Genomic DNA, 25,754 nt, shown 5'->3' on the forward strand with positions numbered 1-25,754 from the left:
TTGGATGATGTTCTTAATAACATGATTTAACTTTTAGTCAGCCCTGAAGTGGTCAGACAGCTGGACTGCATGATCATTGTAGGTCCCTTCCAGCTGAAACAGTCCTATGCTATGCTATGCTATGCTATGCTATGCTATGCTATGCTATGCTATGCTATGCTATGCTATATTTGGCATACAAAACAGTGCTAAGAAAGGACACATTGGCCATTAGGCACATCTGCACTGCTTGTCTTTAATTATCTTAAAATACAGTCTTTATAGTGGCATTGAGAGAGGAGATAAATGCTGGTAGGGCAAGGCTTCGGGCTGGGAAGTAGTCACCTCCCCTGTGTGTGCAGTTAGTCCTCAGGTCTGCACCACACCTGGAAGGTGCTGCTGCTCAGAAGCTAAATATAATCAATGCCTCAGCACTGCTGAATCAATGTTAACAGTTAAAATGTTTTGAGATCAGAACTGAGCATGCAGTTTTAGGAAAGCCATTTCTGCTGTGCAACTGCACAGGCTCTTGTACTTAAGGTCAAGGTGATGCCTTGACATGTGCAGGCAGATGCTAAAGGAACATGCATGCAGAATCCCCACCGATGCAGTTTCAGGTTACAGCCATGCACAGCACAGAGACCTGTGGGTGAAGGGGGATCTCCTTCTCTGTGTATGCTTCTGATACCTCTTCTGCTGATGCAATGTGCCCATTCTGTCTTCCAGAGGACTCCTAGCAAGGAGCAGGGAGCAGCCTGGCAGCCAGACTCCCAGGCACTCTCTGGACTCTGGTGTTTAGGGAAATGTTTTGGGATGTTAATTTTTCACATAGACTCACCATTGAACTCTGTCAGTTTCTGAAGATCTTCTCCAAGCTCTGCAGTGATTGTCAGTGCCTGCTTCACCTTGAGGTTTGTTTCACTGGAACAAAGAGCATGAGACAAAACCATGAACTAAAACTCGTATGTGAATTGAAAGCTCTCCCTGAAAATAATTTCTGTTCTTGAGGACAGTCTTCTTCCCTAGGCATCTAACAGACTGTGACATCAGGTTCCTTTCTTACATGGCCAAAGGGTGTAGTTACCTCTTTCAGCTGCAAAAATGGACAGGACAGAGGAATTCTAGACATGGTACCATGGCACCAAAAAGAGTGAGGTGGCTTTGTCGTCTGATTTTAACCTGGTCTAAGACCAGGCATATCAACTCTCTAAACCGTCTATCCTGCCATTCAAACCAGACTGAACCCTTAGGTATCTAAGCATACAGAAGAGCTGTGAACATTATCTCACAGTATTCTGGTCCTGAAGAGTACTCTGGCCCTGAGACTGGCTAGCTGGTGAGTTTGAAATGCAATGTCAAAGAAACACTGCATTTGCTCAGGCCCTCTCAAAAGTGTTCTCTGGCACTTGTGTGTACAAGAACTACAAGATCATTGTCAGCAGAAATTGAATGGAGAAAGCCCAGGGCACTCTCCATAGGGTCTGGGAAGAGACATGAATACTTCATCTTTCTGGTTCTGCTTAGTCCTTCAAGGTGATGCTTGCTGCAGGCAACGCAGAAAAGATAATGCAAATTGGGTCATAAAGATGAGGTCAGACCCAGTTTATTCCAATTAACACAAAGAAGCTGCATCCCTCAGACTTGAGGCCAGTTGTGCCCTGGTTTGAGCCACATTTGGAAGCCTTTGCAGTATGCATGCATGAATATTATGGCAGAGCAATCCAAAGGAGATTACTGGAGCTATGCTTTCTGATTATCTAATCCAAATAACCTGGCTAAGAGAAAAGACTGAGATACCTACCCAAAGTTTATTCTACATATTATGAAACTCTCACTACAAAAGCTGTTTCAGGTATGCTTGCAGCACCCAGGGTCGCCAGGAAAGATTTGGCATTGCACTGACAGCAGTGGTTACACCTGAGGACCAGGCTCACTCACCCGTCCAGTTCAGCTGTCTCGATGTATGTCAGACTGTGCGGCTCGCTGCTTGACAGTAACAGTAGATCGGCCTGAGAGTGGACAAACAGAGTTGGCATGAGTTCACACAGTCAAAGGGCATGGTACCACAATGCTTCTTGTGGTTTCTGCACACTGCAGGTCTCTGAGGCAGTTATCAGTATTGTTTAACTTGCATGTGAATGACATGAGTAATTACAGAGACCAACTGTGAGCAGGATAGTGGGAAATTGTACTCACCGTCACAAAGTTGTTGTTTTCTAGTTTTATTATATCCCCTACTTGGACATTCATCCATTTTTCATCCTTTAACCTGCAAGAAAACTCCCAGTAAGTAGGCCAATAAAGCAAATATCGTTTGGGAAAGCAGGATGCCCCATTCTGCTCTTGTAGTCAGACAGTAGGTGCCATCAGGTAAATGGAGCACGGGTCTGCTAAGATATGGCCCAATCCATACTAAGCTAAGGGACCACCACAATACATAAAAAGTAGTTACAGTGGTTGGTGTGACCTGTGCAGGGCTGAGACCAATCCCTACAACAGCATGTGCACCGTCCTTCTGTCTGGACTTACCACTCCCTTCCTTCTCATGAAGGGCTGCATTGTCTCAGAAAAAAATTCTACTTTGTCTACCAGACTTCCCAAACACCAGGGAAAATTGCCAGTTGTGTTAATTTTTCTAAGTGATGTCAAGGGTCAGAGCAACGGATCTGGTTCTGTGGGGGCCCTGGCTGTGAGGGAGGTCAGTGCACGTGCTTGGGCCGTGCATGTGCCTAGAAAAGCCCATGTCTGCAGTGGCCTTCACAGCACAAAGCAAGATGTGCATGCAGACTGAGGGCTAAACTGCAGATGCCAACATAACCAAGTCAAGAGACCTGTATGTGCAGAATATAGAGGTGAAGAATATCAAAAGCTATATCAAAACAGGACTGAATATTCAAGCTGGCGGACAGCTCATCCATGTTTTTTTTCAATGCTAGTCAGAGCTGGGCAGCAACCATGGTTTCCAGTTTTGAACAAAGGCAAAATATTAGAGAATATCTGTTTCAATGTATGTTTCCTAGACACAGTAACTAATACAGAGCAAACTAAGAAACTGGTTTCTGTAGCAGAAAGCACACAAAGTTATGTTCCTATTCTTCACTTTCCAGTTATATTTTTAACTGTTTGATCATCTGCTGGAGTTTACACAACATACTGCTATCTATAGTACAGGAAAAAAAAGTCACCAGAGACTTCACAGCTGTCTGCAGCTGTGTCCAATGCACAGTTGGACTCCATGGAGCTGCAAGTAAACAGCACATCTGCCTGCCACAAAAGCCAAAGCCTCTGCTATTTTTTTTCTGCAGGAAAGAACAGGGCTAGCAGTACAATGTCCAAAACACACAGCCAAAATGTTTTGAGTACATCTAAGTCAGAAGTGCTACATACACTCAAAATATTATGAAATGTATGAGGAAGCTATTCCTGCTTCTTAATTTAAAATAACTTTTTGATAATGTTTAGTTTTGCTTAATGCAGAAATAAATGCTATGAACATAAATGGACATGGAAAAATAGCCTTGATCATCACTTCTAGGCTAAGGAGTAAAATGATACAGTACTCTCAAAGTATTACTTTTTGTATATATAAAAATACGTATATATTTATCCAGGAACAGAAAGTGTTTACCTTTTGTCAGTGTAAGGTCATAGCCATAATGTCTGTACTAATTGTGGCACTGTGTTTAAGGTTCATTAATCAGACAAAATCCAGAACTGCACGGTGAGCTAATGGTGTGAAAGGCAATTCAATTTTTAATTGCGTAGTGATCCTTTGTGCCACACAGGAAAAAGATATTAAGAATAAAATGCTCTTCCCAGTCAAAATGACAACAAAAGATGAAGGACTTACATGCCATTGATCAGGACCTGGACTGGGCGGTTGTTGACGTGTTTGTCACTTCTGTGTCGATTCTGAAAATTTGATCAGTACATTAAAGGGCACATCCAGGAAACCAAGAACCCAAAAGCTATAAGCAGTTCATTAAGACTTTAGTTTTTCACCCAGCTGACTGAGCGGGTCAGGCAGATTAGAGTCACAACTGAGTCATAGTCAAGCCCGTGTTTACTCTAGTAATGGACTGCAACGAGCAACAGGCAACATGCGGCTTGCTCTTGGAGGGAAGAAGGTGGGTAGAGCCTTATATGCCACTGAGCACAGTCCTGATTCAACTGGTGGTGGTTCTGCCTGCCACAGTTCTGTGAGCAAAGTGCTCAGATAAATCCACTCCTCTGCTCTGGCATGGAAAGTGGCCACAGATGTTCTGGCAATGGTCCCTGGGAGAGCACCTCGTTATACCTCACCTGCTCCCTTGGAAAGATGCACCGAGTCTCTGAGACCTTCCAAATTATTCAATTACAAGAAAAAATCAGACACAAGACTCCACCTTAGTGTAACCCTGTGACAAGCTGGAGAAGGGGGCCCAGGTGAACCTCATAAGATTCCACAAAGCCAAGTGCAGGGTCCTGCACCTGGGTTGGGACAACCCTCATTAGCCATACAGGTTAGGACATGACATGCTGGAAAACAGCCCTGAGGAAAAGGATTTGGGAGTACTCATGGATGAGAAGCTGGACATGAGCCACCAATGTGCATCTGCAGCCCAGAAGGCCAACCACATCCTGGGCTGCATCAAAAGAAGTGTGGCCAGCAGATCAAGAGAGGGGATTCTGCCCCTCTGCTCTGCTCTGGTGAGACCCCACCTGGAATACCTCATCCAGCTTTGGAGCCCTCAACACAAGAAGGACATGAACCTGTTGGAGCACGTCCAGAGGAGGGCCACAAAAATGATCAAAGGGCAGGATCACCTCTCCTGTGAAGACAGACTGAGGGAGTTGAGAGTTGGGCTTGTTCAGCTTGGAGAAGAGAAGGCTCTGAGGGACCTTATAGCAGCCTTCCAATACCTGAAAGGTGCCTATAAGAAAGCTGGGGAAGAACTGTTCATGAGGCTATGTAGCAGTAGGAGGAGGGGTAATGATTTTAAACTAGAAAAGGGGAGGTTTAGGTTGGATATTAGAAAAAAGTTCATCAATATGAGGGTGGTAGATCACTGGAACATGTTGCCCAGAGAGGTAGTGGAGGTCCCATCCCTGGAGATAATCAAGGTCAGGCTTGATAGGGCTCTGAGCAACCTGACCTAGTGAAGATGTCCCTGCTCACTGCAGAGGGGTTGAACTACATGGCCTTTAAAAGTGCCTTCTAACCCAATACATTCTATGATTCTATGAAGTCAATGGGATTTTGACCATTGTCTCTGATGGGAGCAGACTTTGGCCAAAGCTCTCTGTGTAAGTTTGAAAAATCACACACAAGTTATATGCTTACTGACAATCAAATGGGGTTTTTGCCTACATCTCAGCTAGATGGCAGAGGATGAGTTCTCCAGAGCAGAAGCCTAAGAGTAGGCTTCTGTGCATGCAACCCGACACACCTATTGGTGACCACTGCTAATCAGTTTCAGAGCAAGTCAGTGGAGCTGCTGGACTGCTCAGCAATTTGGAATTTCTGGGTCCTTTTTAGGCAATGAACCACAGATTTAGGGATCTAATTTCAGATACCATCTTGGCCACAGAGCAGTTCTCCAACTGCCTGCCATCCTCTGTGTTTATTTCAAGTGATTTGCTTTAGTCATTATACTGAAGAGTCACAGGCAAACTCCAAAATACAGGTCAGCAATACAGATTACTTACGAAATCATCGATGGCATCCTTGACTCCTGACACAGCCAGCACCAGCACTAGGGGCACCACCGTTGTAAACCATGCCAGCGAGGAAATCTGAGGAATCAGCTGTAGGAAGAAAAGATCCAAGATGAGAAATTTCCATCCAACAGATCAAAACAAAGCACTGTTTTCTGTGGAACCTGAAGATAACATTTTTCTATGACACCTGAATGCAGACTGGGGACAGAAATGCATCTCTGTCACTTAGATGTGACCCCACCAAGGCAGGACAGCCAGGGAACACACACTTTGCTTACAAAACAAGCTGTAATTTAGGATATAAGGATGGAGCTGAAAGCACTGTCAGTGCTGATTGTAACATTGGGATTGTGAAGTCCCAGTGGATTTCTCTGGAGGCACTGACATAGGCAAGCCTGCTGTGAGGGACCCAGAGCTATCTCAGCAAGGTCTGCTGTGCAGAGCCTTCAAATGCTTCTATCTTTTGTTTCACTAACTCTTCATATTTTGCTGAAGTAAACTTCATATCAATAAACAACACACAGCTGTTGCCAGGGCTGACCATGCTCTTCCAAGATCAACAGACCCATTTTTGTTTCCCACATCTTTATAGTCAGAGGACCCAAGACGTGGAAGGTGGCTCTGTCATGGCTTCAGTGATGCAGAGATGGATGCCTTACCCCAGCACAGTTCTCCCCTTCCTCTAGAAGAACAGCAGTAATGATGGAAGCAATGTGATACCAGCATCACCATGCCCATCAGACTGTAACTGGGCAGTCTCCACTCCATGTGTATCATGAAGTTGACATTTACGCCACTAAAGCAGGTGCTTAGGGGTGGAGAGCTACTGTTTGCACTAGTTCCTTCCACTGCACCTGCACTACCTCCTGGCACCACCAAATCCAGCCAGGAGGATGATGTTTGGAGGCAAACACAGCCCTGCTCAGCCATGGAGGCTGCAGAGGGAAGGAACTGCTATCTTCTCACCTAACTGGGGATCTGCATTTCCTACTGGGCTGTGCCAAAGGAGTGGGGAGGCAGAGACCCCACAGCCTACTCATCATATACACTCCTGGTGCAGGAAGGGATACTCCCAGTGCTACAGGGATGTAGTCAGTGGTCAGAAGAGGGAAAAACATTAAATGGAGGAATACATAAAAGACTAATGGCCACCCTCTTTAGCCTACCTTGAAGCAAGCAGCAGAAAAATTTGCTGTATGCTTCTATACACAGCTGCTCCTAGATGGTTCAACACAGAGGAATAATTTAAGGCAAATTGTTTGAAGCACATTGAATTTGATAGACAAACAGCTAGAGTGCAGTACAACAACACAGGAACAGTGCTGTCAGCTTAGCTGAAAAGGCATTTTCACTAGTTGCTTGAAAAATATAAGTGGGCTGAAATTTTCCAAATTCATTCCCCGTAAATAAGCAAAGAAGATTGTATGTACCTAGCTTGCTACAGATTTAACAAAATTTTGCCCGGGCCTTTTTGAGCTGAAATTGAAAAAGAGCGTTTGAGAAAAGGTAATTTTGCAAACTTGTGTGCACTGAAATCATCCTATTTTTAAAATAGCATACTTGAAACATAATAAAAAATATGCTGCTTTTTTGTTTTTTTTTTTTTTTTGATAAAGTGTATTCCAGGATGACTTAGCAACAACAGAGTACACTGCATTTATTCTAGCAAAGTGCAAAGGGGCAGAAATCCTGATACCAATTTCTCTGGTGGCGCTCAGCTTTCAGACAGTTGTATCACCAACGGCGATGGGCAAAGTGCAACTCAACGCCATTACCAGCCACGGGTTCGGCAGTGGTGCCGGTGTCTGACACGCTCCATATTAGACACCTTCCTCACCCTGCTGAGCAGGGAGCAGCAATATCCAGCTTTATGCAAACCAGCTCCAGCCTTGAGCCTTCCTGACGTTAACTCCTTCCTTCCCAGGGAAACTATACAAGTTACAAATTAGTTCTTCCTGCTCTTTGAGACTGCCAGTGAAATTTGACTTTAAACCCATGGATAAGGGAAAACTTCCTTTTGTACTATTGGAGCAATAAATAATGCAAATATGAGGGCAGCAGGAAGCATTCAGGTGTAGACAAAGGGGTGGTGGGAGAGGACATGAAGAAGTGTCATAATTTGCTGAAAACTGTATTAATTTAATTTTTTTATTTTAATTTTTTTTCTTCATCTAGTTCAGACCAACATATCTAAAAGTAAGACAGCAGATTGCTTTTTCTCTGCCTGACTTCCTATTTATTTTAAGGTTTTACTGAGGAGCCAGTTGATAACAGGGATACAGCTTGCACTTTATTACAACTATCAATACACAGACCGGCTTTGATAACAGACAATGCAAACCAGCTATAAACATCACAGTGAATTCATACCTGCAAAATCAGCAAGAAAAGAAAATAAGCATTGGCTATTCGCTGGAACTGTTCAAACAGGTTGAGAGGCAGGAAAGTGAAGAAGTTGTATTTTGATGTTTTAATTGAATTGTTCTGTAAGGAAGAAAGGAAAATTAATAGGATTGGTAAAACAGGAAACAGAATTACCGTACAACCCATTTCGACTGTGTTTTTAATTGCTTATATTTAGCAATAGCATTGTTTCCAACAGCAGCTCAAAAAAAATTCCTTTTCCCCCATGCCACGCCTGGATAAACAGACAGAATTCCTCTTGGAAGTGGTGAAAACTTGATGCTCAGTTTATGCCAGTGCAACTGCAGGTAGTTACAGATACATGTCGTTGCTCACAGAGACACATCTTCCCTTTATTAACAGTCTAACTACTTATATGATGCACAAATAGGATTAAAAACTGCAATAAGAACTCAACAACTTCACTGGTAGCATCTACCATCAGTGTTAGAAAACACAATTATCTATAACTTGTCTAAAACTTTGAAGGACATTTGGCTGGACAACCCCACAGGAGCAGAACATGACATTGTTATTTGATGTCCAACTGGAGATCAGTGACAAGCGGTGTTCCTCAAGGAGTGATATTGGGACCAGCACTGTTTATCACCTTTAACAACCTCATCAAGTTTGCCAATGACACCAAGCTGTGTGGTGTGGTTGACATGCTGGAGGGAAGGGATGCCATCCAGAGGGACCTTGACAGGCTTGAGACAGTGGCCACGCAAACTGCACGAAGTTCAACAAGGCGAAACACAAGGTCCTGCACATGGGCTGGGGCAATCCCAAGCACAACTACAGGCTGGGCAGAGAATGGATTTGAGAGCAGCCCTGAGGAAAGGGACTTGGGGGGGGTGGTGGATGAGAAGCTTAACATGAGCTGCCAGTGTGTGCTTGCAGCCCAGAAAGCCAACCATATCCTGGGCTGCCTCAAAAGAAGCGTGACCAGCAGGTCAAGGGAGATGATTTTGCCCCTCTACTCCGCTCTGGTAAGACCCTACCTATAGTAATTTGTTGATATCTGGGGTCCAGCTATGAAGACAGGCTGAGCGAGTTGGGCTTGTTCAGCCTGGAGACGGCTTTGCAACCTTCTGGTACCTAAAGGGGCTACAAGAAAGCTGGAGGGGGACTCTTTTACTGGGGAGAGTAGTAACAGCGCTAAAGGTTTAAACTAAACCAGAGTGGATTTAGATTTGATATTAGGAAGAAATTCTTCCCTGTGAGGAGGTGAGGCCCTGGCACAGGCTGCCCAGAGAAGCTGTGGCTGCCCCATCCCTGGCAGGGTTCAAGGCCAGGCTGGATGAGGCTTTGGGCAACCCGGTCTGAAGGAGGGTGTCCCTGCCCATGGCAGAGGGGTGGGACTAGATGGTGTCTGAGGTCCCTTCCAACCCAAACCAGTCTGTGATTCTATGATTATTTTCGGCTGATTTGGCAGCCTGTCAACTCAGAAACTTGGAAAGACGGCTTGTTTCTGTTCCACAAAAATCGCTTGAATGTGGTGGTGTGCAAATGCACAGTAATACAAGAACTGACAACTTCAGTAAGTGAGTTGCATCTTTGTTCCCTATTTCCACTTTCCTTTACTAATTGCAGACAGCCTCTCCAGCCATGCAACGGCTGCTCCTGTCTTCCTCAAACCCAAGACTGGGATTACAAAACTAGGTATTTTCTTTCCTGAAGTTCAGAGCATTCTGGTCTGATTCTGGCCACCTGATAGGTAGGCTCAATCCGTCATACTGAGCCCACCAGTTTGGGGTGTCCCTTCAGTTTTTTAGTGTGATAGACTTTCTTTTCATATGAAGCTTATCAAGCACTCATCTAGGTTTAGTCCTAGAAGAGTGTTTGCCATCTCTTGAATCTAAAATTCCCTCCCTAAAAGCTCTCCAAAAGATGCATACTAAGCCCTCCCCAGAGGACCTAGGGTGTAACAGCACAAGGAGGCAGATATTACACAGTGCACCCATATTCAGTAACAGATTTGCTAGTTTAGCGGCATAGAAAATGGTGATTGTAGTGTTGTAATAGCCTTTAGATATTGCTAAGCTGTTGGGAGAACTGCTAAGTATGAATCACAGGCCACTTTCAATTCATGCATTAATCCAGGATCTCAACATCTAAACTGACACCCATCAGCATGTTTCCACCATTAAGCCAATTGTTGAGGAATACCACCGCATGGGGTGTGTATAAGAGAAGCTCTTCCATTTTAGGAGCTGACTGTATTTTTCTACGTCCAGACACAAAGTTAAGCCACATTCTTCAGCATTAACTTGATGTTTTATACACTGTACAAGCCAAGGAATAACTCTCTAAAAAGCAGAGATGGAAACGCCCTTGATGGAAGAGCCAGCAAAATCTTCCCACTGATCACACTCCAGCAAGAAAAGGCGTTTGTCAGTGGTCATGATATAAACAATATTGCCTGTCTCCTGGCATCATGTAGTCATCTCGGGGTGTGGCTAACTTTGTGATCTAAATGTCATGACACATAGTGAAATTTGGTTTATTTCAAAATTCCTCATGGCAGGATGTGTGCTGTGCATGGGCTCCACAGACACTGCTAAACCAGAGGCAACGGAGTAGCAGCATCCCCTGTAAACCCGACGTATGGAGAGCTAAACTGCTTGACAAGTCTGTGCCCACCAGACACAGAGTCTGGCAGATTTTTTAATAAAAACTGGATCTTAAAGATGCTCCCTGCCCACTGATGTGAAGAAAAATACCAGTAGCGGCAGGAAAAAGTACGTACAGGGGACACAACCTTTGTGTGTCAACAGATTTCGAAGGGTCACATGCAACATGGGAAAAACTACTCAGTAAACACTCACAAAAGGTTTATAGATAGTTGCCTGCAAAAATCTCAGAGGGGGATAAGAAAAGAATGGGAGTGGTTTATTTCAATTCCTGCCTTCTATTTCTGTCCATTAATTACATCAGGAAAGCCACTGAATCAACCAGGGCCATTCATTTTGTTTCCTATTGCCATTAGGCATGGTAAAAACCCCAGACATAACAGCTTCCAAATGATTCAACTGCACGAATCTGAACATCCAATATTTTGTCCATAGAGGATTGTGATATTGTGCGACACACGCTGTCTTATGGCATGCTGGGACACTACAGACCTCAGGGTAAGGACAGGGAGTATTACAGTGCATCTTCTCATTATTCTAGAATCCATCATTAAAACTAAGCACCAGGAAAAAAAATAATTCTTCATAATCACTAAGAAGATTTCTAATTCAACAAATAACTTGTTTGTGGCCCTTGGGGGCTAAAGAAATATCAATATTAAATGATAAAAACAAACTAGGAAAAATGTCAGCCTTTCCAATTCAATTGTCTGCATTCCCATATCACAGATACAGTTGAAGCTCTGTGTAAGATACCATTTACGTTTCCATGCAATATGCCAGGGCTGCATGGCTTTACAGCTCCAGTCCTCACTTAACTAGAGGGAAATCTCAGCTGGCCTCTGGTCCTGATCCTTAACACCATCATGTGCTGTTGCTCCTTTAGAACTGTACCAGAACCTGACTTTTGGGGTGTGAGAGTTACCACTGGAACCTGCAGCATCACACTGTGTTAAGCAGTCTATACACAGCCATCATTTTATAAGCAATGCCTCTGCAACAGGTCATCTGCCCTACCTCCCCCATGCTCTGTTTTCTGTGAAGAAGAGTCCCATATGGGAAAAGTGATGGAGAGGAAGTATCTTTGAAGCAGCAATTAAGTATTTAGAGACCTTACAGGAACTTCTGGATCGCCTTTATGTATATAAAAAAATCAAACATCTGAGAAAAGCAGCTGTATGGGCCAAGCACAAAGATGGGAATCAGGACCTTTCCACTCACTCCCAGATCTGCCCTAGGCTCCTGGTTGATTATGGAAAGACCCTGCATGTGCTGGTGTCCTAAATGAACAGGCTTGAGCATGGTTACCCACCATCAGCCTCAAGCTCTCCAGATGCGAAGCTTGACACGAGAGCAACATTGTCTGTGGGTGAGGGATTATTCTCATCTGCTCTTTTCAGGGGCTAGATTCACACCTCCCGGAGGTGTGACTCTACTGAAATGCTGTCCCTAAGAATAGTGCTCATCGCGCCACAGTTGCACAAGTCCAGATCTGGTGGATGAGCTGTTACTTTGGGGGTGTTTTCAGAAGCCCGCCTGTGACGTCCGACCGCGGGCAAACACTCAGCAGATGGCTCCTACCTTTGTTCACTGAGCAAACAAATCATCTCCTCTCCATAAAAGTCACTGGAAATAAGAGATACTGCTGGTTTTGTGGCTAGATTACTAAAGGGCTAAAGGGTGAAAAGGCAGAGTACAGCAGGGTATTGACCACCTGAATTTAACTCAATGACATAGCAGTTTCTACCAGCTGGACAATGTGGCCCAAAGCAAATTTTAGCAGAATCTTGGTGATCCTGCAGGAAAGTGGTGTGGCACGACAGCTGGCAATTTCACAGGTACCTGTGTAGCACAAGGTGCAGACGGATGAAGCAGTGGAGAAGCAGAAACAGCTTTCCCAGGTGCTTCAGTAAAGCCTTGCAAGGAGGTGGCAGGGGGGCAAGAGTGCAATTCAACAGCACTTTTTTTACAGTGGCAGGGTGGTTTGAGAGCACACGGATGCCGTATGCAGAAATGCAGCCACAGGGCTGAGAATGTGCTCAAGGACATGTTTAATAAATTCATGTAACAGGGCTTATGATGCCACAGAGGCTTTGTTTTCACAGGGAGTTCAGAGTAGTCAGACCAGATCACTTTCTACTGCCAGGCGTCAGGCCTACCAAGTACACGGACTGATGCCTGGCAGTGGGCAGCAACCCCAAGTCAACAGAAGAAAGGTGAACAGGATGCTGATGGGAGTTCATTTGGTTCCTGCTAAGATCTCACTCCGGCTCCTAGAAGTAAAACACTGGCTAAACACCAGAAATAAAAAGGTCTGTATCCAACCCACAATCCTCTTTTTTCTTCTTGTTCTTTTGTCTTCTTTTTTCTCTTTTTTTTTTTTTCTAATGGCTTTAGGAATGTCTTACATATGTAACCCCATGACCCCCTCTTGGCAGCAGTTATGAAGTGAGTTCCAGGATCCCATCACATACTGGGTATTCCAGGAAAATGTCTAGAAAAATGTGGTCACTGGTTGTGTTTTCTTATGCTGTTCCTTCTGCCTGGTGTCATCCCGTTACAGTGCAGTTAATCATCACTGTAATGAGTGTAGAAGAGGTGGATAGAGGTGGTGTGGCTTGACAGCCTCATGCTCACAGACAGGCCAAGTACAGGATCTAAAGGTCTTGTCTCTTCTCTGTTTCTTGTCTCTGCCTTCTCCTCCTGCTAAGGTCAGTACCTGAAGCCACTGCCAAGCAGGAAGAAGCGAAGGGCAGAGCACTATCAAGTGGTACAGAGGAGGAAAACTCAAAACCACTGTTCTCTGTTCGTTAAGGTCTCCCACAACCAGACTCCCAACCAGTGTGGCAGGAATGTCTCCATGACACTTAAGCTAAGATGAAGAGTGGAGGGCTTGGTCCAAAGGAGTCTATGGACTTCACTGAAGCTCATATCTGGCACCATTCCACCTTTCAGTGCTTGTTAAGGCTCTACTATGCCTTAAGATCCTTGACCTCACCTGTCATCTCCATCTACAACCCCTGTCCAGGGCTCAGGACCTATCCACCTGTGTGTCCTGGATGGACCTTTGACCTATGCTGTAGCCTTGTCTTCAGCCCGGTCTCCCATTGCTCCTGACTGGGCTTCCTATTTGAACCTGGAGGTGGTTCATAATGTTCCTCTTGTCTGGGACAGTCAGAATGGGTACTATTCCTAGCATCCTGCCCTGTCACCCCTGACTAGATGCTGCAGGACTGCACCCTGGTCAGTGAGAGCATTGCACACCTGGGTCTCTCTTAGCACCCATATCATATCCTCCTGTAGGGTAGCCCTGCTCTGGCTGCTACCTGACAGTGCCTCAGCTGGTCTTCAGATTAATCCAGCTAACACCTTCCTAAGTGGAAAAGGAACAGTGCAGGTTGCTGCTGCAGGTATTCCTTCAGGGGCTACTCAGGCTGCTTTTCACATGATCAGACAACACTCCTTCAGTCTTCAGATCTGCAGGTTGAGATGGGAAGAGAGGCCTATCATTGTCAACATCCTCACCACACTGATAAGGTTCTTGAGGATAACCCACCAGACAACTTTCTCAGATCAAAGCACACAGGTGGAGGAGGTGGAGCAGAATCTGAGCCCACTTCTGGAACTCCTTGCTCTCCAGTTAAATGTCAAGGATAAGAACCCAGGTGCCAATCCAGACCAGGGCAATGTGTATTGTCCATATGAAGACACATACAACCTTCATATTTCACTAGAAAATTAACCAGGTGATCAGGGAGGGCAAAAGCAGAATCCAAGCAGCCCCTCACCACTGGTCCTGCAGAAAGCATGCTGATTTGCCCCTACATCCTGGTCCAAGATGAAATTTATCATTGACTCATGGGCCCTGCATTTCCTCTCCTATTGTCTGAAAGCCAATTTCAAAGTTGTTTTTGCAGCCCTTCATGACATCCCAGTGCAGCTGTACTAAATTCCAATGTGAAAGTGAAGAAATAAAAGGGACTTTGGATCAGAGTGAACATTACAATCCTTCAGAAGATTTTCTTCTCCAGAGTGTTGACAGAGAGCCTGTCATGAGACCATCATGGTGGACCCACACTGGGCAGTCCCCTCTGCAGCCAGATTGAATTGCCTCAGATAAGAACCTTGATAAAGCCTTTAAAACTTGCTGGACCACATCTTGCACCTTGCTTTTCACTTTATTTCAGTCTTTACACAGGCAAATCTCTTACTGAAGTCAGGAAAGATCTTCCTGTCTGCAGTGTGAATAAAGACGGGATTAAGACTTGACTTTTCATTTTTAGTGACCTATATTGAGTCCATTTTTGTGCTGCACTAAGTGCCTTTGCATGTCACTCATTCACACTTGGTTTCTGAGTCATTCCAAACTAATTTTGTGAGCTGGTGGGTAGTACGTACCTTCACACTCAGCCCTTCCAGTTAACTGTACAGCACTTTGTTTTAAAGTTTATTTTTTTCAGCTACTGTGTTCTTGCTGTGCAGGATAAGGCCAAGGATGCCTGGGGTTACACCAGCCTAAGAGCTCTAGTTTCAGCTTCAGTCTTCCCACCAAGTCTAAATAAATCCTGACCTACCCAAGCACTTCCACGGCATAAAAACTGCTGCCCTTAATTACAGGTACCTCCTATTCTTTAATTGCAGGAGAAATCATCAGAAGACATGCAAGAGGCTTGTTCAAATAAGAGATACTTCCACTGTATCCCACTCAGTCTGTATTGCCTCTGTTCATCCAGATGAAGGAGATCACCCCAATCTTCCAGCCCACTACATGATGCATCTCATATGCCCACAAATTCTTCCTCTCAAACTGCCCCTCAGCTCACGGTGAAGCTCTGTGTTAAGGGAACTTCCACTCTGTACAGCTCCTTTCCACCCCTCAGCCTCACCCCACCCTATCAGCCCAGGCACCAACACTGTCCAACCCTCAGGGTGCTCAGCTGGTGCTCAGCTAAAGAGTCTTCATGGCTGCGGCAGTGTGTCCCTCAGCTTGGTCTCTCATGTGTTTTCCTGTGAGCTCTGGGAGGGAATTTGCCCTCCAAAGTCTCCTGCAAATCTAAGTGTGACGGATCTGGACATGCCCTTGCACGCACTGTCAGACACAGCTTTTCATGGTGCACCATCAGGTTCCTGCAAAGCTGGTTTGAACATATTAGAGAGTCTTGCTTCATACCAGGAGGGCCAGCTTTCAGCTGCTGCCAGGGCTGATGTCAGGCTCCAAACACAATGGAGTTTTCAAGTCTTTCTCAGGTCCTCTCCTCTCCCTTCACAGATACCCTGTAGACTTTGCACCAGGAAGGGATGATAACCACCAACTATTCAGGGATAACACACCCACTTCTGATTGTAGTTCCCACTTCCCTGTTCTCACTGAATGAGGACAAAGCACCGTTTGTACCTTTGATCTATGCCTACATAACAGAAACTTTCTTTTTAGTGAAAGGCTTTAACCTTCACACCGTCTGCTACCTACACCCCAGCCCCAGCAGTAAGGCAATACTCTAAGCCTCTGTTTGCATTTCCCTTTCTTTTCCTTACTGGCCTTTCACAGCAACTACCTCACCCTAAGGAAACATTTACCACCTCACCTATCTTTGTTAGGAGAACCTGTTCTATAGGTTTTATGGCTAACATGGCCTTAAGTTACTGAAGTAAACCTCTCTCTTGAGGCTTTCACTGTCTAAAATACTTTCTAAACATTGTTGTTTTCCTTCCAGATTCCACGCAGTGTGCCTTTTATCTGCCTGGAGTAGCTATTGTTGCAACTTTCTTTGTGCTTCAAGAGACGACAAGACTCCTGTGCAGGAGGACAAGGACTAATGTTGCTCGCTGTGGGACCAAGAGCTGGAGGGCAGCAGTTCTCCTCCTGGCTCTGTAAAGAAGATGCAAATCACTGTGTGGCTGCCCACATATGCCAGTTCTCATGTCCCAAAGAGCTAGGCAGCACAATGAAGCACAGACAGTCCAAATGCATCTGTGGTTTTGTTGTACACAGGTAAAATTAAATACATGAGGGTAAGAAGACATAATGAGGGAGGCCTGTGGCTGCAGGAGACAGAAATTAATGCTGTCCAGAAATTATTGGCATGCTGAAAGACATCTGAACTTAACAGCTGCTGTGTCTGAGCACCCCAAGGCAAGGTCCAGGATTTGGACAGTCTTGGTCCCCCTGGACCACATCCTAGTGCTTGGCAGTGCAACCCCACTGTGTTCATACAAAACTGAACATGAGGAAGGGACACAGATTTGATCCTTGCAGAGGACTTCAGGACTGGAAGCACTAATTTTCAGGGCCATCACATGCGTTGATGGGAGGGTACCAGCATACTATCTTCCTTTTTGGCATCACCAGATGCATCTCATCAATCTCTACTATAGATGGCTGAAGAGGCTTATGAGCAACATTAGTCCTTTTCATACACCACAGTAATGTGGGTTTAATAAATTGACCTTTTGCCAGAACTTAGTGGAAATAAGCAGCCCAGGACATGATGTGCAGCCCCATACAGTTAGGGCAGTCCTTGCATCACCACATATTCTTTCAGCACCTCACCACACATTTGCCCCTTCAAGACTTGGCTTTTTCTGGATGGTTTTCTAGATTTCCTAGGCCTCAGTCTACACTGGAGTCCAGAAATAATGAGCCACAGCTGACTAAAACGAGGAACAGGATTACTGAAGCTCATTGCCAAAGTATGAAGATTATATTGAGCTGGCTTGTTGGCTGCATCCCCTTTCACGCCTAATGAATAGACTCTTACAGAAACCATCCGGAGCTCTCACAGCCCTCTCCTTAATTTTGGTTGTTTGCAAATCCTTGGGCGTGTAAGCAATCAGATGGGAAGCTGTGACGTGTGAAGTCGGCCTTATGAATGGCTTTTCATGGAAACAGGCACAGACCCAGAAGAGCTGCTTGTCCTCTCTACCCTGATTTCATTGTACATCTCCCTCCTGCTTTCCTGCCCCACTGCTGCATGGAGTCTACTCTGCAGTCCTTCAATGAAAGATCACAAGTCCATAGGCAGTGGCAATACTCACCCCAGTACTCTACTGGCAGGTTCTGTGCAAATCAAATGCACTTCTCCAGTGTCAAGGCACCAGGCCTGGCTATGCATTATTGCTGCATAGTCCTTTAAATATATTAAGTATCACACACTTCATATTCAGGGCACATGCAGCAGCTCTAGACCTAGGACGTCTTTATCCTGCATTGTGTAGTTCATGGATGAGAGCTGACCACTGAAATCCACCCAGTTCTTGTTGCCAACAGACCAGATACACTAAGATCTTTAGCCAAAGCTGTTGGCAAGCCAGACTTCATATCTCATGAGAAATTACAAAGTTCTGAAATACTGAGTTTTTCCAGCCTTGTGATGTTCCTAAAACAAAACACAGATTCAAAGGAGGTGCTGCATAACACTGAAGGATACATTTCACCACCAGAATTCGGATATGCAGAGATAAAAAAGATTACAAAATTCATTTCAATATCAGTTGGCAGCTGCAAACACTTTGAAATAATGCGGTTTCAGGATCTTCTCAAGGAGGAGATGACCCTGCAGCCAGACAGTACAGGTCTAGCAAGTGAACTATCCCTCCTCTGCACAGAGTCAGCAAATACTCCCCAGGCACTGGAAATTAAGTTGCCCAAGGGACTGCCTGGCACTGTAGCCTGGCAGACCTGGGTCACTGCCAGCCTGTGTCATGATGTTCTTTGGAGTCACAGATTTCATGGCACAACGTGAACCTAGTCTGTTAAGGATCTGGAAATAAAGATGGCAGGAAGCCATAAAGGCCTGATTCAAAACCTTCCTGTCAGAGGATTTCGCTGCAAGAGCTGAGGAACTGACACATTTCCTTTCATGTTTTACTTTAAATGGAGACACGTTTCCAACCGAAAACTCCTCCCAGGTTCCGCTACTGAAAGGCCTTGGAGCCTGATCCTGCAAACACTTTGAGTGACAAGTCAGTTTCTGGAAGTGCATAAAGTCACTGCGTTGTGCTATTCCAGCATTCAGCCTCCTTCAACAGCCCGTTCGCACGGTTGACTCCAAAGGCCGAGCTCCCCATGGCTGACTCAACAATGAACTGTGTCGGATGGTTCTTCTGGCACATGTTTGCCTTGTTTGCAGAGTCACAGCTAGCACACAGTCATAGCTAGTCACTCCCTTGAAACAACATTCAAGACATGAAGCAGATGCAGCTACATCTGTGACTGCATCTGCATGAAACAGCATATGCTGGGTACTTACAGCATATTCAAACTGCAGATTAAAATCCCGGTTGTTTGCTTGAAGTTGTCTCTCTTCCTCTGTAAAGAAGAGGAAACATATCAGATAGACTTGAAGATAAGCAGATTCAACACAGATATGAATGAAGCATCAGAAAACACAAGTAGAGCCGCTAAAAGGAAATGTCACCAGCAATCTGTTCTCCGAGCTAACTGGCCCGTGTCAGGGAACTTGAGAAGCCGGTGTCACTGTCAGGGCAGCAGCATGGTACCACAGGACTCTAAATTCATGCTCAGGTCCCCACTGTCTACATCCCACTGCAATGCCAGCAGTGGTTCTAAATGTTCATCTTCTCCTGGGTGGGAATTACCCCTTAACTAGTGGTGTTCACTATACCTGCGCTGTTCCATCTCTTCCTCCTGAAGTCTCTGGGGCTATTGCCATCATTCTACTGTTAGTGCCCTTCCTCTAGCATAAGTGCATCTCCTGGCATTATCCCACAGTTGGGACACCACCACTATAGCTGTCATGAAATCAAAAACTACTGGAAGGGATTTCAAAAGGTCATCACATCTTTCCTCTACTTCAAGATAGGGTCGTGCCTGTCACTGCCAATAAATGTCCTAGAAAGCTCCACAGGTGGCTGTTCTTCACACTGCCTATTCCAGCATTGCAGTATCCTTGCCTGGGGGAGATTATTCCCCATTAGCTGACATAAAACTTATTACTTCAATTTAAACAAATTATGGTCAGCTCTTCTGCTCCCTCTCAGTTTCTTGCTAAGGACACTGAGCATGGACGAGTCCATTATGTGCTGAAGGCTGCAATGCCTTACTGTAGTCTTCTCTTCCCAAGGGTAAGCAACTCCACTTTCTTCAGTCACTTCTTATGAGTCTGTCTGTCAGAAGGAGCATCACTCTTGCTGCTCTCCATCCAGTTCACCTCATTCTGGACACTTAGTGGCCAAAATGGGCCACAGTTTGCAGCTGGGGCCTTACCAAAGCTGATGGACCACAAGGGACACTCCACATTCCTTCATAACAATGTATACTTGACATGGGAATTCACCCAGGAGTAATCTAGTAATACCCCTATGCACCACCAGCACACAGCTGACACCATTCCATGTTGGCAGATCCTCCTGGCAGCGCCGATGCCTCATCAGGCAATGCAAATCTTTCATTTGTCCTTGCTGAACCACATCCAAACTTTTTCAGACTATTTCTCCAACCAGTCAATTCTAATTCTATCTTTCAGTGCGCTTGTAGCAGCTGCCAGCATCATGCCACTCACAGATCTACTGAGTGTGTTTTTTTTAATTTGCCAGCCAAGATGTAGAGGAAAATGCTGAATACCAGAGTCAGGATACATCCCTGGTGAATTTCTCAAGTTTCATAATCAGTCATTGATAACTACTGTCAGTGTCTCCTTTTTTTCCTGAGAAGTCTGGCACTCGCTGTATGGTGATTTAATCTCGAGCATGTATCTCCAATTTGCTTGTAAAAATTCTGTAAGTGGCAATGAAGACATATGACCAATATCTAAGTTTTTTTTCACTTGCCCTCTGGCTACTACTAGCGCAGAATTAATTTTGGTTTGATGCAGTTTTTCAGGACTGCTGACTGTTAATCTTCTCTTCCCCCCACACACACTTGTAGTTACTTTGAAGTGGTTTGTTGGTTTCTTTCAGCCTTTAGCCAAGAAGTTAAACCAATATATCTATAATCACTCACCTTTTCTTTCCCCCTTGTTTCAAGATAAATGCTATGCTTGCTTTTTTCCCAGACTTCTAAACTTGGTCTGTGCTCCAGAAACTCCCAAAGGCAGCACTGCTCCAGGCCAACCCATTTGCCCTCTGTACCAGCCCAAAACCTTGCCCCTTCTCCTCTGTTTCTTAACTGTTGTGTTAGACATCTAAAGAAGAAAACCCCAAAACTAAAACAAAAATGAACAAACAAACAAACAAACAAAAAAAAAACCCCAAAACATATTTCCTTGTTGTTAAAGCCTTTGCTAGGCTTTTTTCACTGACTAGCAGAAATACATAGTCTTTGATCTCCCTCTTACTAGAAGGGTTAAAGAATCCCAGAGATCCTGACACTTAAGAGAACAACTTCTACTGCCCTTTATGTCCTCAGTATTTTTTTTCTTGCTTTGAGCCTTTGCTACACAGTTGTGCTGGATAAAACAAGATGTTTTGCATGCTTTAGAAGCATCCTTCCTCTGCCTGAAGAGAATCAGGAGCTTGTGATTTTGCATTTCACTCACCTTTCTGAGCCTTTCCCTGAAAGATAACTTGTACATGTGCCCTTAATATCAATTATTTAGGGAAACAACAGCTCTGCTTAATTCTCCTTCTGACCCAGATTTTCTTCCATGAGACACCATTACTAGTTCTTCAGATTTGCTGAAGATTTCCTTCTTGAACTCCATTTTAAACACATTGCTATTGTCACTTTTTCTGAAGTATCATACCATCATTGCATAACCATTCCCGTTTATGGTCCTTCCTGCTTTCACAGGACCAGCCAGCTCCTCCCTGTTGGAGGGACTCAGTTCTGGAACAGCCTCCTCTCTAGCTCTGAAAAATATTACCCACCTCTGCACCAAAACACAGTGCCAGCTGCACAGGTCATGTTTCCCTGTGCTTCTCTCCAACTCTGCCTCTGCATAGTTAGAAATCCTCATCTACCACCATACCCCATCTCAGAAAACACCTCTCGTCCATCTTTCCCTCCCTCCTGCCCCCCAAAAGAAAAAAAAAAAAGAAGACAAGGCTGCCCTTCTTGGTTTGTTATGCCTGTGTTCTTTACCCTTGTAGCATTACTCAGAGATCTGCAATTTGTTCATCTTGTTCTTCATGCTGGATCTCAGAGCACATGAACATAGAAGGAAAACATCTCTTCCCTTGCCACCTCTGTTGCCCTTCCAGAATAAGCTTTATTCTTTTCTATTAATATTCCAGCCTCATGAGCTATCCCAGCACGTGTCTATAATACATATTAAATGATGTGCTAAGACATCTAGTTCTTCCTGTTTATCCACTCTTGAATTAGCAAGCATCTAAGCTATTCAGTGCACTGAACTGCTATCCTTCTTCCTTTCCCTCCAATAACCCTATAAACAACACTGTATTCCTAATTTTTAAACCCTTTACCAGATTACCTTTTTTTGGTCTCTCTCTGTGGCTTGTTTTCATCAGGACCTTTAATACTAATGTATAGCTATGTTAGCAGGTAAATGTGCTTTCCCCTTTCTTCAGGACATCTATCCATGTCTGGCATTTCCAAATTGGCTCCCAACTAGCCAGACCAGGCAATTCAGACCAACCACAGAGGCTCCATTCAAGCCCCTCAAAGTGCTCAATCCTTCACTGCTTTCCTCAGACATATTTTTCTCATCTTTCACAATGGGGAGAATGAGGTACAGAGAGAGCAGAGTAAGTTGTCTGATGTCCCTGAGGAAAACAGAAGCAGAGCTCAAGGGGTCCGGGCTTGTGGGGCTTCAACTATTGTGTTATGTACCCCTTCAGGAATTTTCCTGAGAGCAAGTAGTATTATCAAAGCAGATGAAAGATAAAGGTATTTGTTAAAAACAGGACTTCCCAACACTCGCACGTTTCCTCCCATACAGTAAGTGCTACTCTGATCCCCTCCCCAGGGGCTCCAAGTGGAATAAATGCCACAGAAAAGATAAATGGCTTTAACATAAATAGAAATAGATGACAAAGCCTGAAAACCTACTGGGCCTCAGAGGTGTGCTTGCAGAGCTTGTGCTGGTCATGGGAAAGGGAATCAGCAGACAGAGCTCTCTGCAAGGTACCCTGTGCTATGGGGAGCAGCACAGCCAAGTCAGAGACCTGTGGCAGCCCTGAAATGAAAGGCTGAGATGTCACAAGTGACATCTTCGTCTGTTGCTGCTCACAGCAGGAGACAACGTTGTCCACACTGCTCACAGTCAGCAGGTCTGCCCAGCTCTGTCACGAGAAGGAACTGCGGAAGTGCATGATGGATGGAGAGGCACAAAGACATCCAGAACTGCTTATCTGGGCTGCGGCCCTTTGGGTATCTATTTCCTCTCCAGCAGATGAGACGCAGGGCACACAGCAGAGCCCCGGGGTCACCCAGCAGCTTCTGAGAGGCTCTGAAGTGTTCTGTGACTTTCTGTTTTTTGTAGGAAGGGCAGGCCTTGAGAGGACTGTATACAGAAACAGACATGCCATCAGTTCCTCTGCTCTTCGCTGAGGGAGCGAGGAGCTGACCCCCTTCATCAACCTCTATAACACGTGCATTTGAATGCAAAGATCCTAAGTGCTCCTAAAAAGAACCCATACAGGCATCTGCTCCAGTGAGCAAAGGAGACGAGCTCCTCATCGCTGTGAGACGTGCACTTTCTGAGAAGGGTGACTTTTATGTGAGACACACAAATAGCTGCACACAGCTTAGGGACGGCACAGAAACATGAAGCAGTGGGGCATGAAACAGAACAGCAAATGAAACTCCCTCAAGGCACTGCTCTCCTGACCTGGACCACATGGTACCTAAGGGCAAGTTTTCCAGGACAACCCATTTCTGAAAGCCCCAGATAGCTATGAGCCTGGTTCAAAACTGAATGGAAAGTCTGTGTCCTGCTGTAGCCATCCATCCCTCTCAGAGGTGGTGTGCCTGAAGGCCAAAATATGAGGCTAATTTCCAGTGGCAAAATTTTCACTTTCCTTACTGGCTAACAGCCAATACTTTTGCCTAAAGAAAGAACAACCACAACGAATTGCAAAGAATGCCTCACCCACCAATATTAGCAAGTCAAACTTTCTGTCCTCCAGCTACACACAAGGAGAACCACCACTGACCACAAGCACAGGGCAACACTGCCTCAGTGGTTTTATTTTTACCAGCAAAGAACCATGAGGTCCTGCTGCCATGCCTCCTAAACCAACAGGTCTCAACGATCATAGACCAGACAACTCATAGATGTTTCTGGAACTGTTTGGACAGAAGTGAAGCCTCTTGGTTGATTGTGATAAACAAAAAGTTAGGGAAAATCAAATATGACACTACTTTTGCCTGGAGACCACAGCTCAGGGTGTTTTGGCTGTAGATGCAAGCACACGTCTGATCATGCCCTGTTGATTCTGAAAGCTTTGAAGAAAAAGGGAGGGGAAACCTGACAAATTATCAGATGAGAAGTTTTTCTTTTATTGAAACTTTTCATTATCTCTGAGCAACTCAAACTTTCTGCTTCTGCAAACTGCGGTCACAAATCACTGGAAAGAAGGAATGGGATTCGTGCTCCAAGTTATCATTTCTGTGCCACTGAAAACTATTTTAAATTATTCATCAGTGGAAACTCAGCATACATAAATATGGCTTAGTGCCCAGTGCTTGGTTTAACCACTGAGACAAGCCACTGGGAAAGCGGCTGTTTTCTCAGGCAGACAGATTTAGGAGCTAAACCACAGAATAACATCTGTATTTAATAAAATCAAACCCATGCCAAAACTCAGCTATGAATGTAGATGGCCAGCCCACCAGCCTTCTCCATTTAGGACTGCTACATGGAAAAGTCCTGCAAAAGGTTAGATTCAAGATCTGGTCAGACAGCCTGGAAATTTGTTTCTGGTTTATGCGAAGGATCGTGTGCCAAGAGCAATGCTTTCAACAGGCTATTGCAAAAGTTTTGTAGATATTAGGTCTTGTGGTTCCAAGAAACAGGAGGTTAAGATCTGCCTGGTTTTGCCAAGTCATATACAAACTAGTCCCTGATACCTCATGCATGGAATGAACACAGCCCAATTAGGGGAGTGTCGGCATAACTAAGCCTGACAAGAGAACAGAGACAACATAAATTCTAAAAGTAGTAATCTCTACTCCACCCTTTAAACAAGCTACCTCAAGAGCACAAACACTGCTGCCCTGGACCAGCTACAAATAGTGGCATCCAGGAGCTGGGCTCATCTCCTCAGCTTTCCTTGCAAAGTGGCTCTTAGCAAAGCTTCTAACCTTACCAATATCAAGTTGTGAAAGCGGTAACACAGTTAATTCTGCTCCCAAGGGCACGTACCTGACCTTCCTGGGGCTGTAGTTCATGTGTCTCCTACAACACCCTATAACCAGTGTTAGAAGACCTCTCAACAGTAGCAGCACATTTTTGTTGCACATCTCATGACGTGTCTCCTTCCACCTCCTCCTGACCCATGTCTCTCCGACTTTTGGTGACCCTTCTTTTGGACACCTCACTGTCACAGTGTGACCCAGCTTTTGGTGTCCCCTCTCAGCAAGGGCACAAGTGGCACCTCGCATCCAGGATCCAAGAGATCACCCAGCTGCACAGGCAGAGAAATCCAGGCTCTTGTTTATGGTCTTTGATGGACCGTTACCCCATGTGCACAGGTAACTGAAGCCTGCCGTGGTGCATTGGTATCACTGTTCTCCCCTCAAAAAAGAGAAGTACGGTTTCCACTGAAAGGTAACTTTATGGGAGAGGGCAAGACCTCATGTAATGTATTAGGCAACAAAAACTGTTGCTCCTAGAGAGGTTATTATACAAACTGATAGCCAAAATCTCCTTGCACAGTAAAGCAACAATCACCCTTTTTTGCAAACAGAAGAGATGTGGGAACCATGCAACAAGCTTTGTGGTTTGCAGGTGCCATACCTGGGTAGAATTCCTAGCTTTAGATTAAAGGGATCAGAGTGATCTTTTACAAGAGCTGTATCACAGGATGTCGCATTCATAGTACATCAGGGCCTTGCTGGGATGGGAGCTGCAGCAAGCAGACTCTACCCAAAACCAAACCAGGGATCTTTACCCA

The 25,754-nt window shown here is 44.9% G+C and overlaps 1 protein-coding gene across 1 annotated transcript in view; it reads right to left on the reverse strand.

The window, feature by feature from the left end:
- The window catches only part of LOC311203777 (phospholipid-transporting ATPase FetA-like), a gene marked incomplete at its 3' end in the record, with an annotated part of 80,442 nt that overhangs the window by 30,715 nt on the left and 23,973 nt on the right, over positions 1–25,754 (reverse strand). The window contains exons 3-9 of the mRNA XM_084278535.1: positions 18,965–19,023; positions 8,050–8,163; positions 5,668–5,766; positions 3,830–3,891; positions 2,176–2,248; positions 1,918–1,988; positions 818–900 (exon numbers count right to left, since the gene is read on the reverse strand). Of these exons, the coding sequence (XP_084134661.1) occupies positions 818–900; positions 1,918–1,988; positions 2,176–2,248; positions 3,830–3,891; positions 5,668–5,766; positions 8,050–8,163; positions 18,965–19,023 (561 nt within the window). The remainder of the gene's footprint in view (positions 1–817; positions 901–1,917; positions 1,989–2,175; positions 2,249–3,829; positions 3,892–5,667; positions 5,767–8,049; positions 8,164–18,964; positions 19,024–25,754) is intronic.

This window comes from Gallinula chloropus (genome assembly GCF_964237585.1).
Source record: "Gallinula chloropus genome assembly, chromosome: Z".
NCBI classification, from domain to species: domain Eukaryota; kingdom Metazoa; phylum Chordata; class Aves; order Gruiformes; family Rallidae; genus Gallinula; species Gallinula chloropus.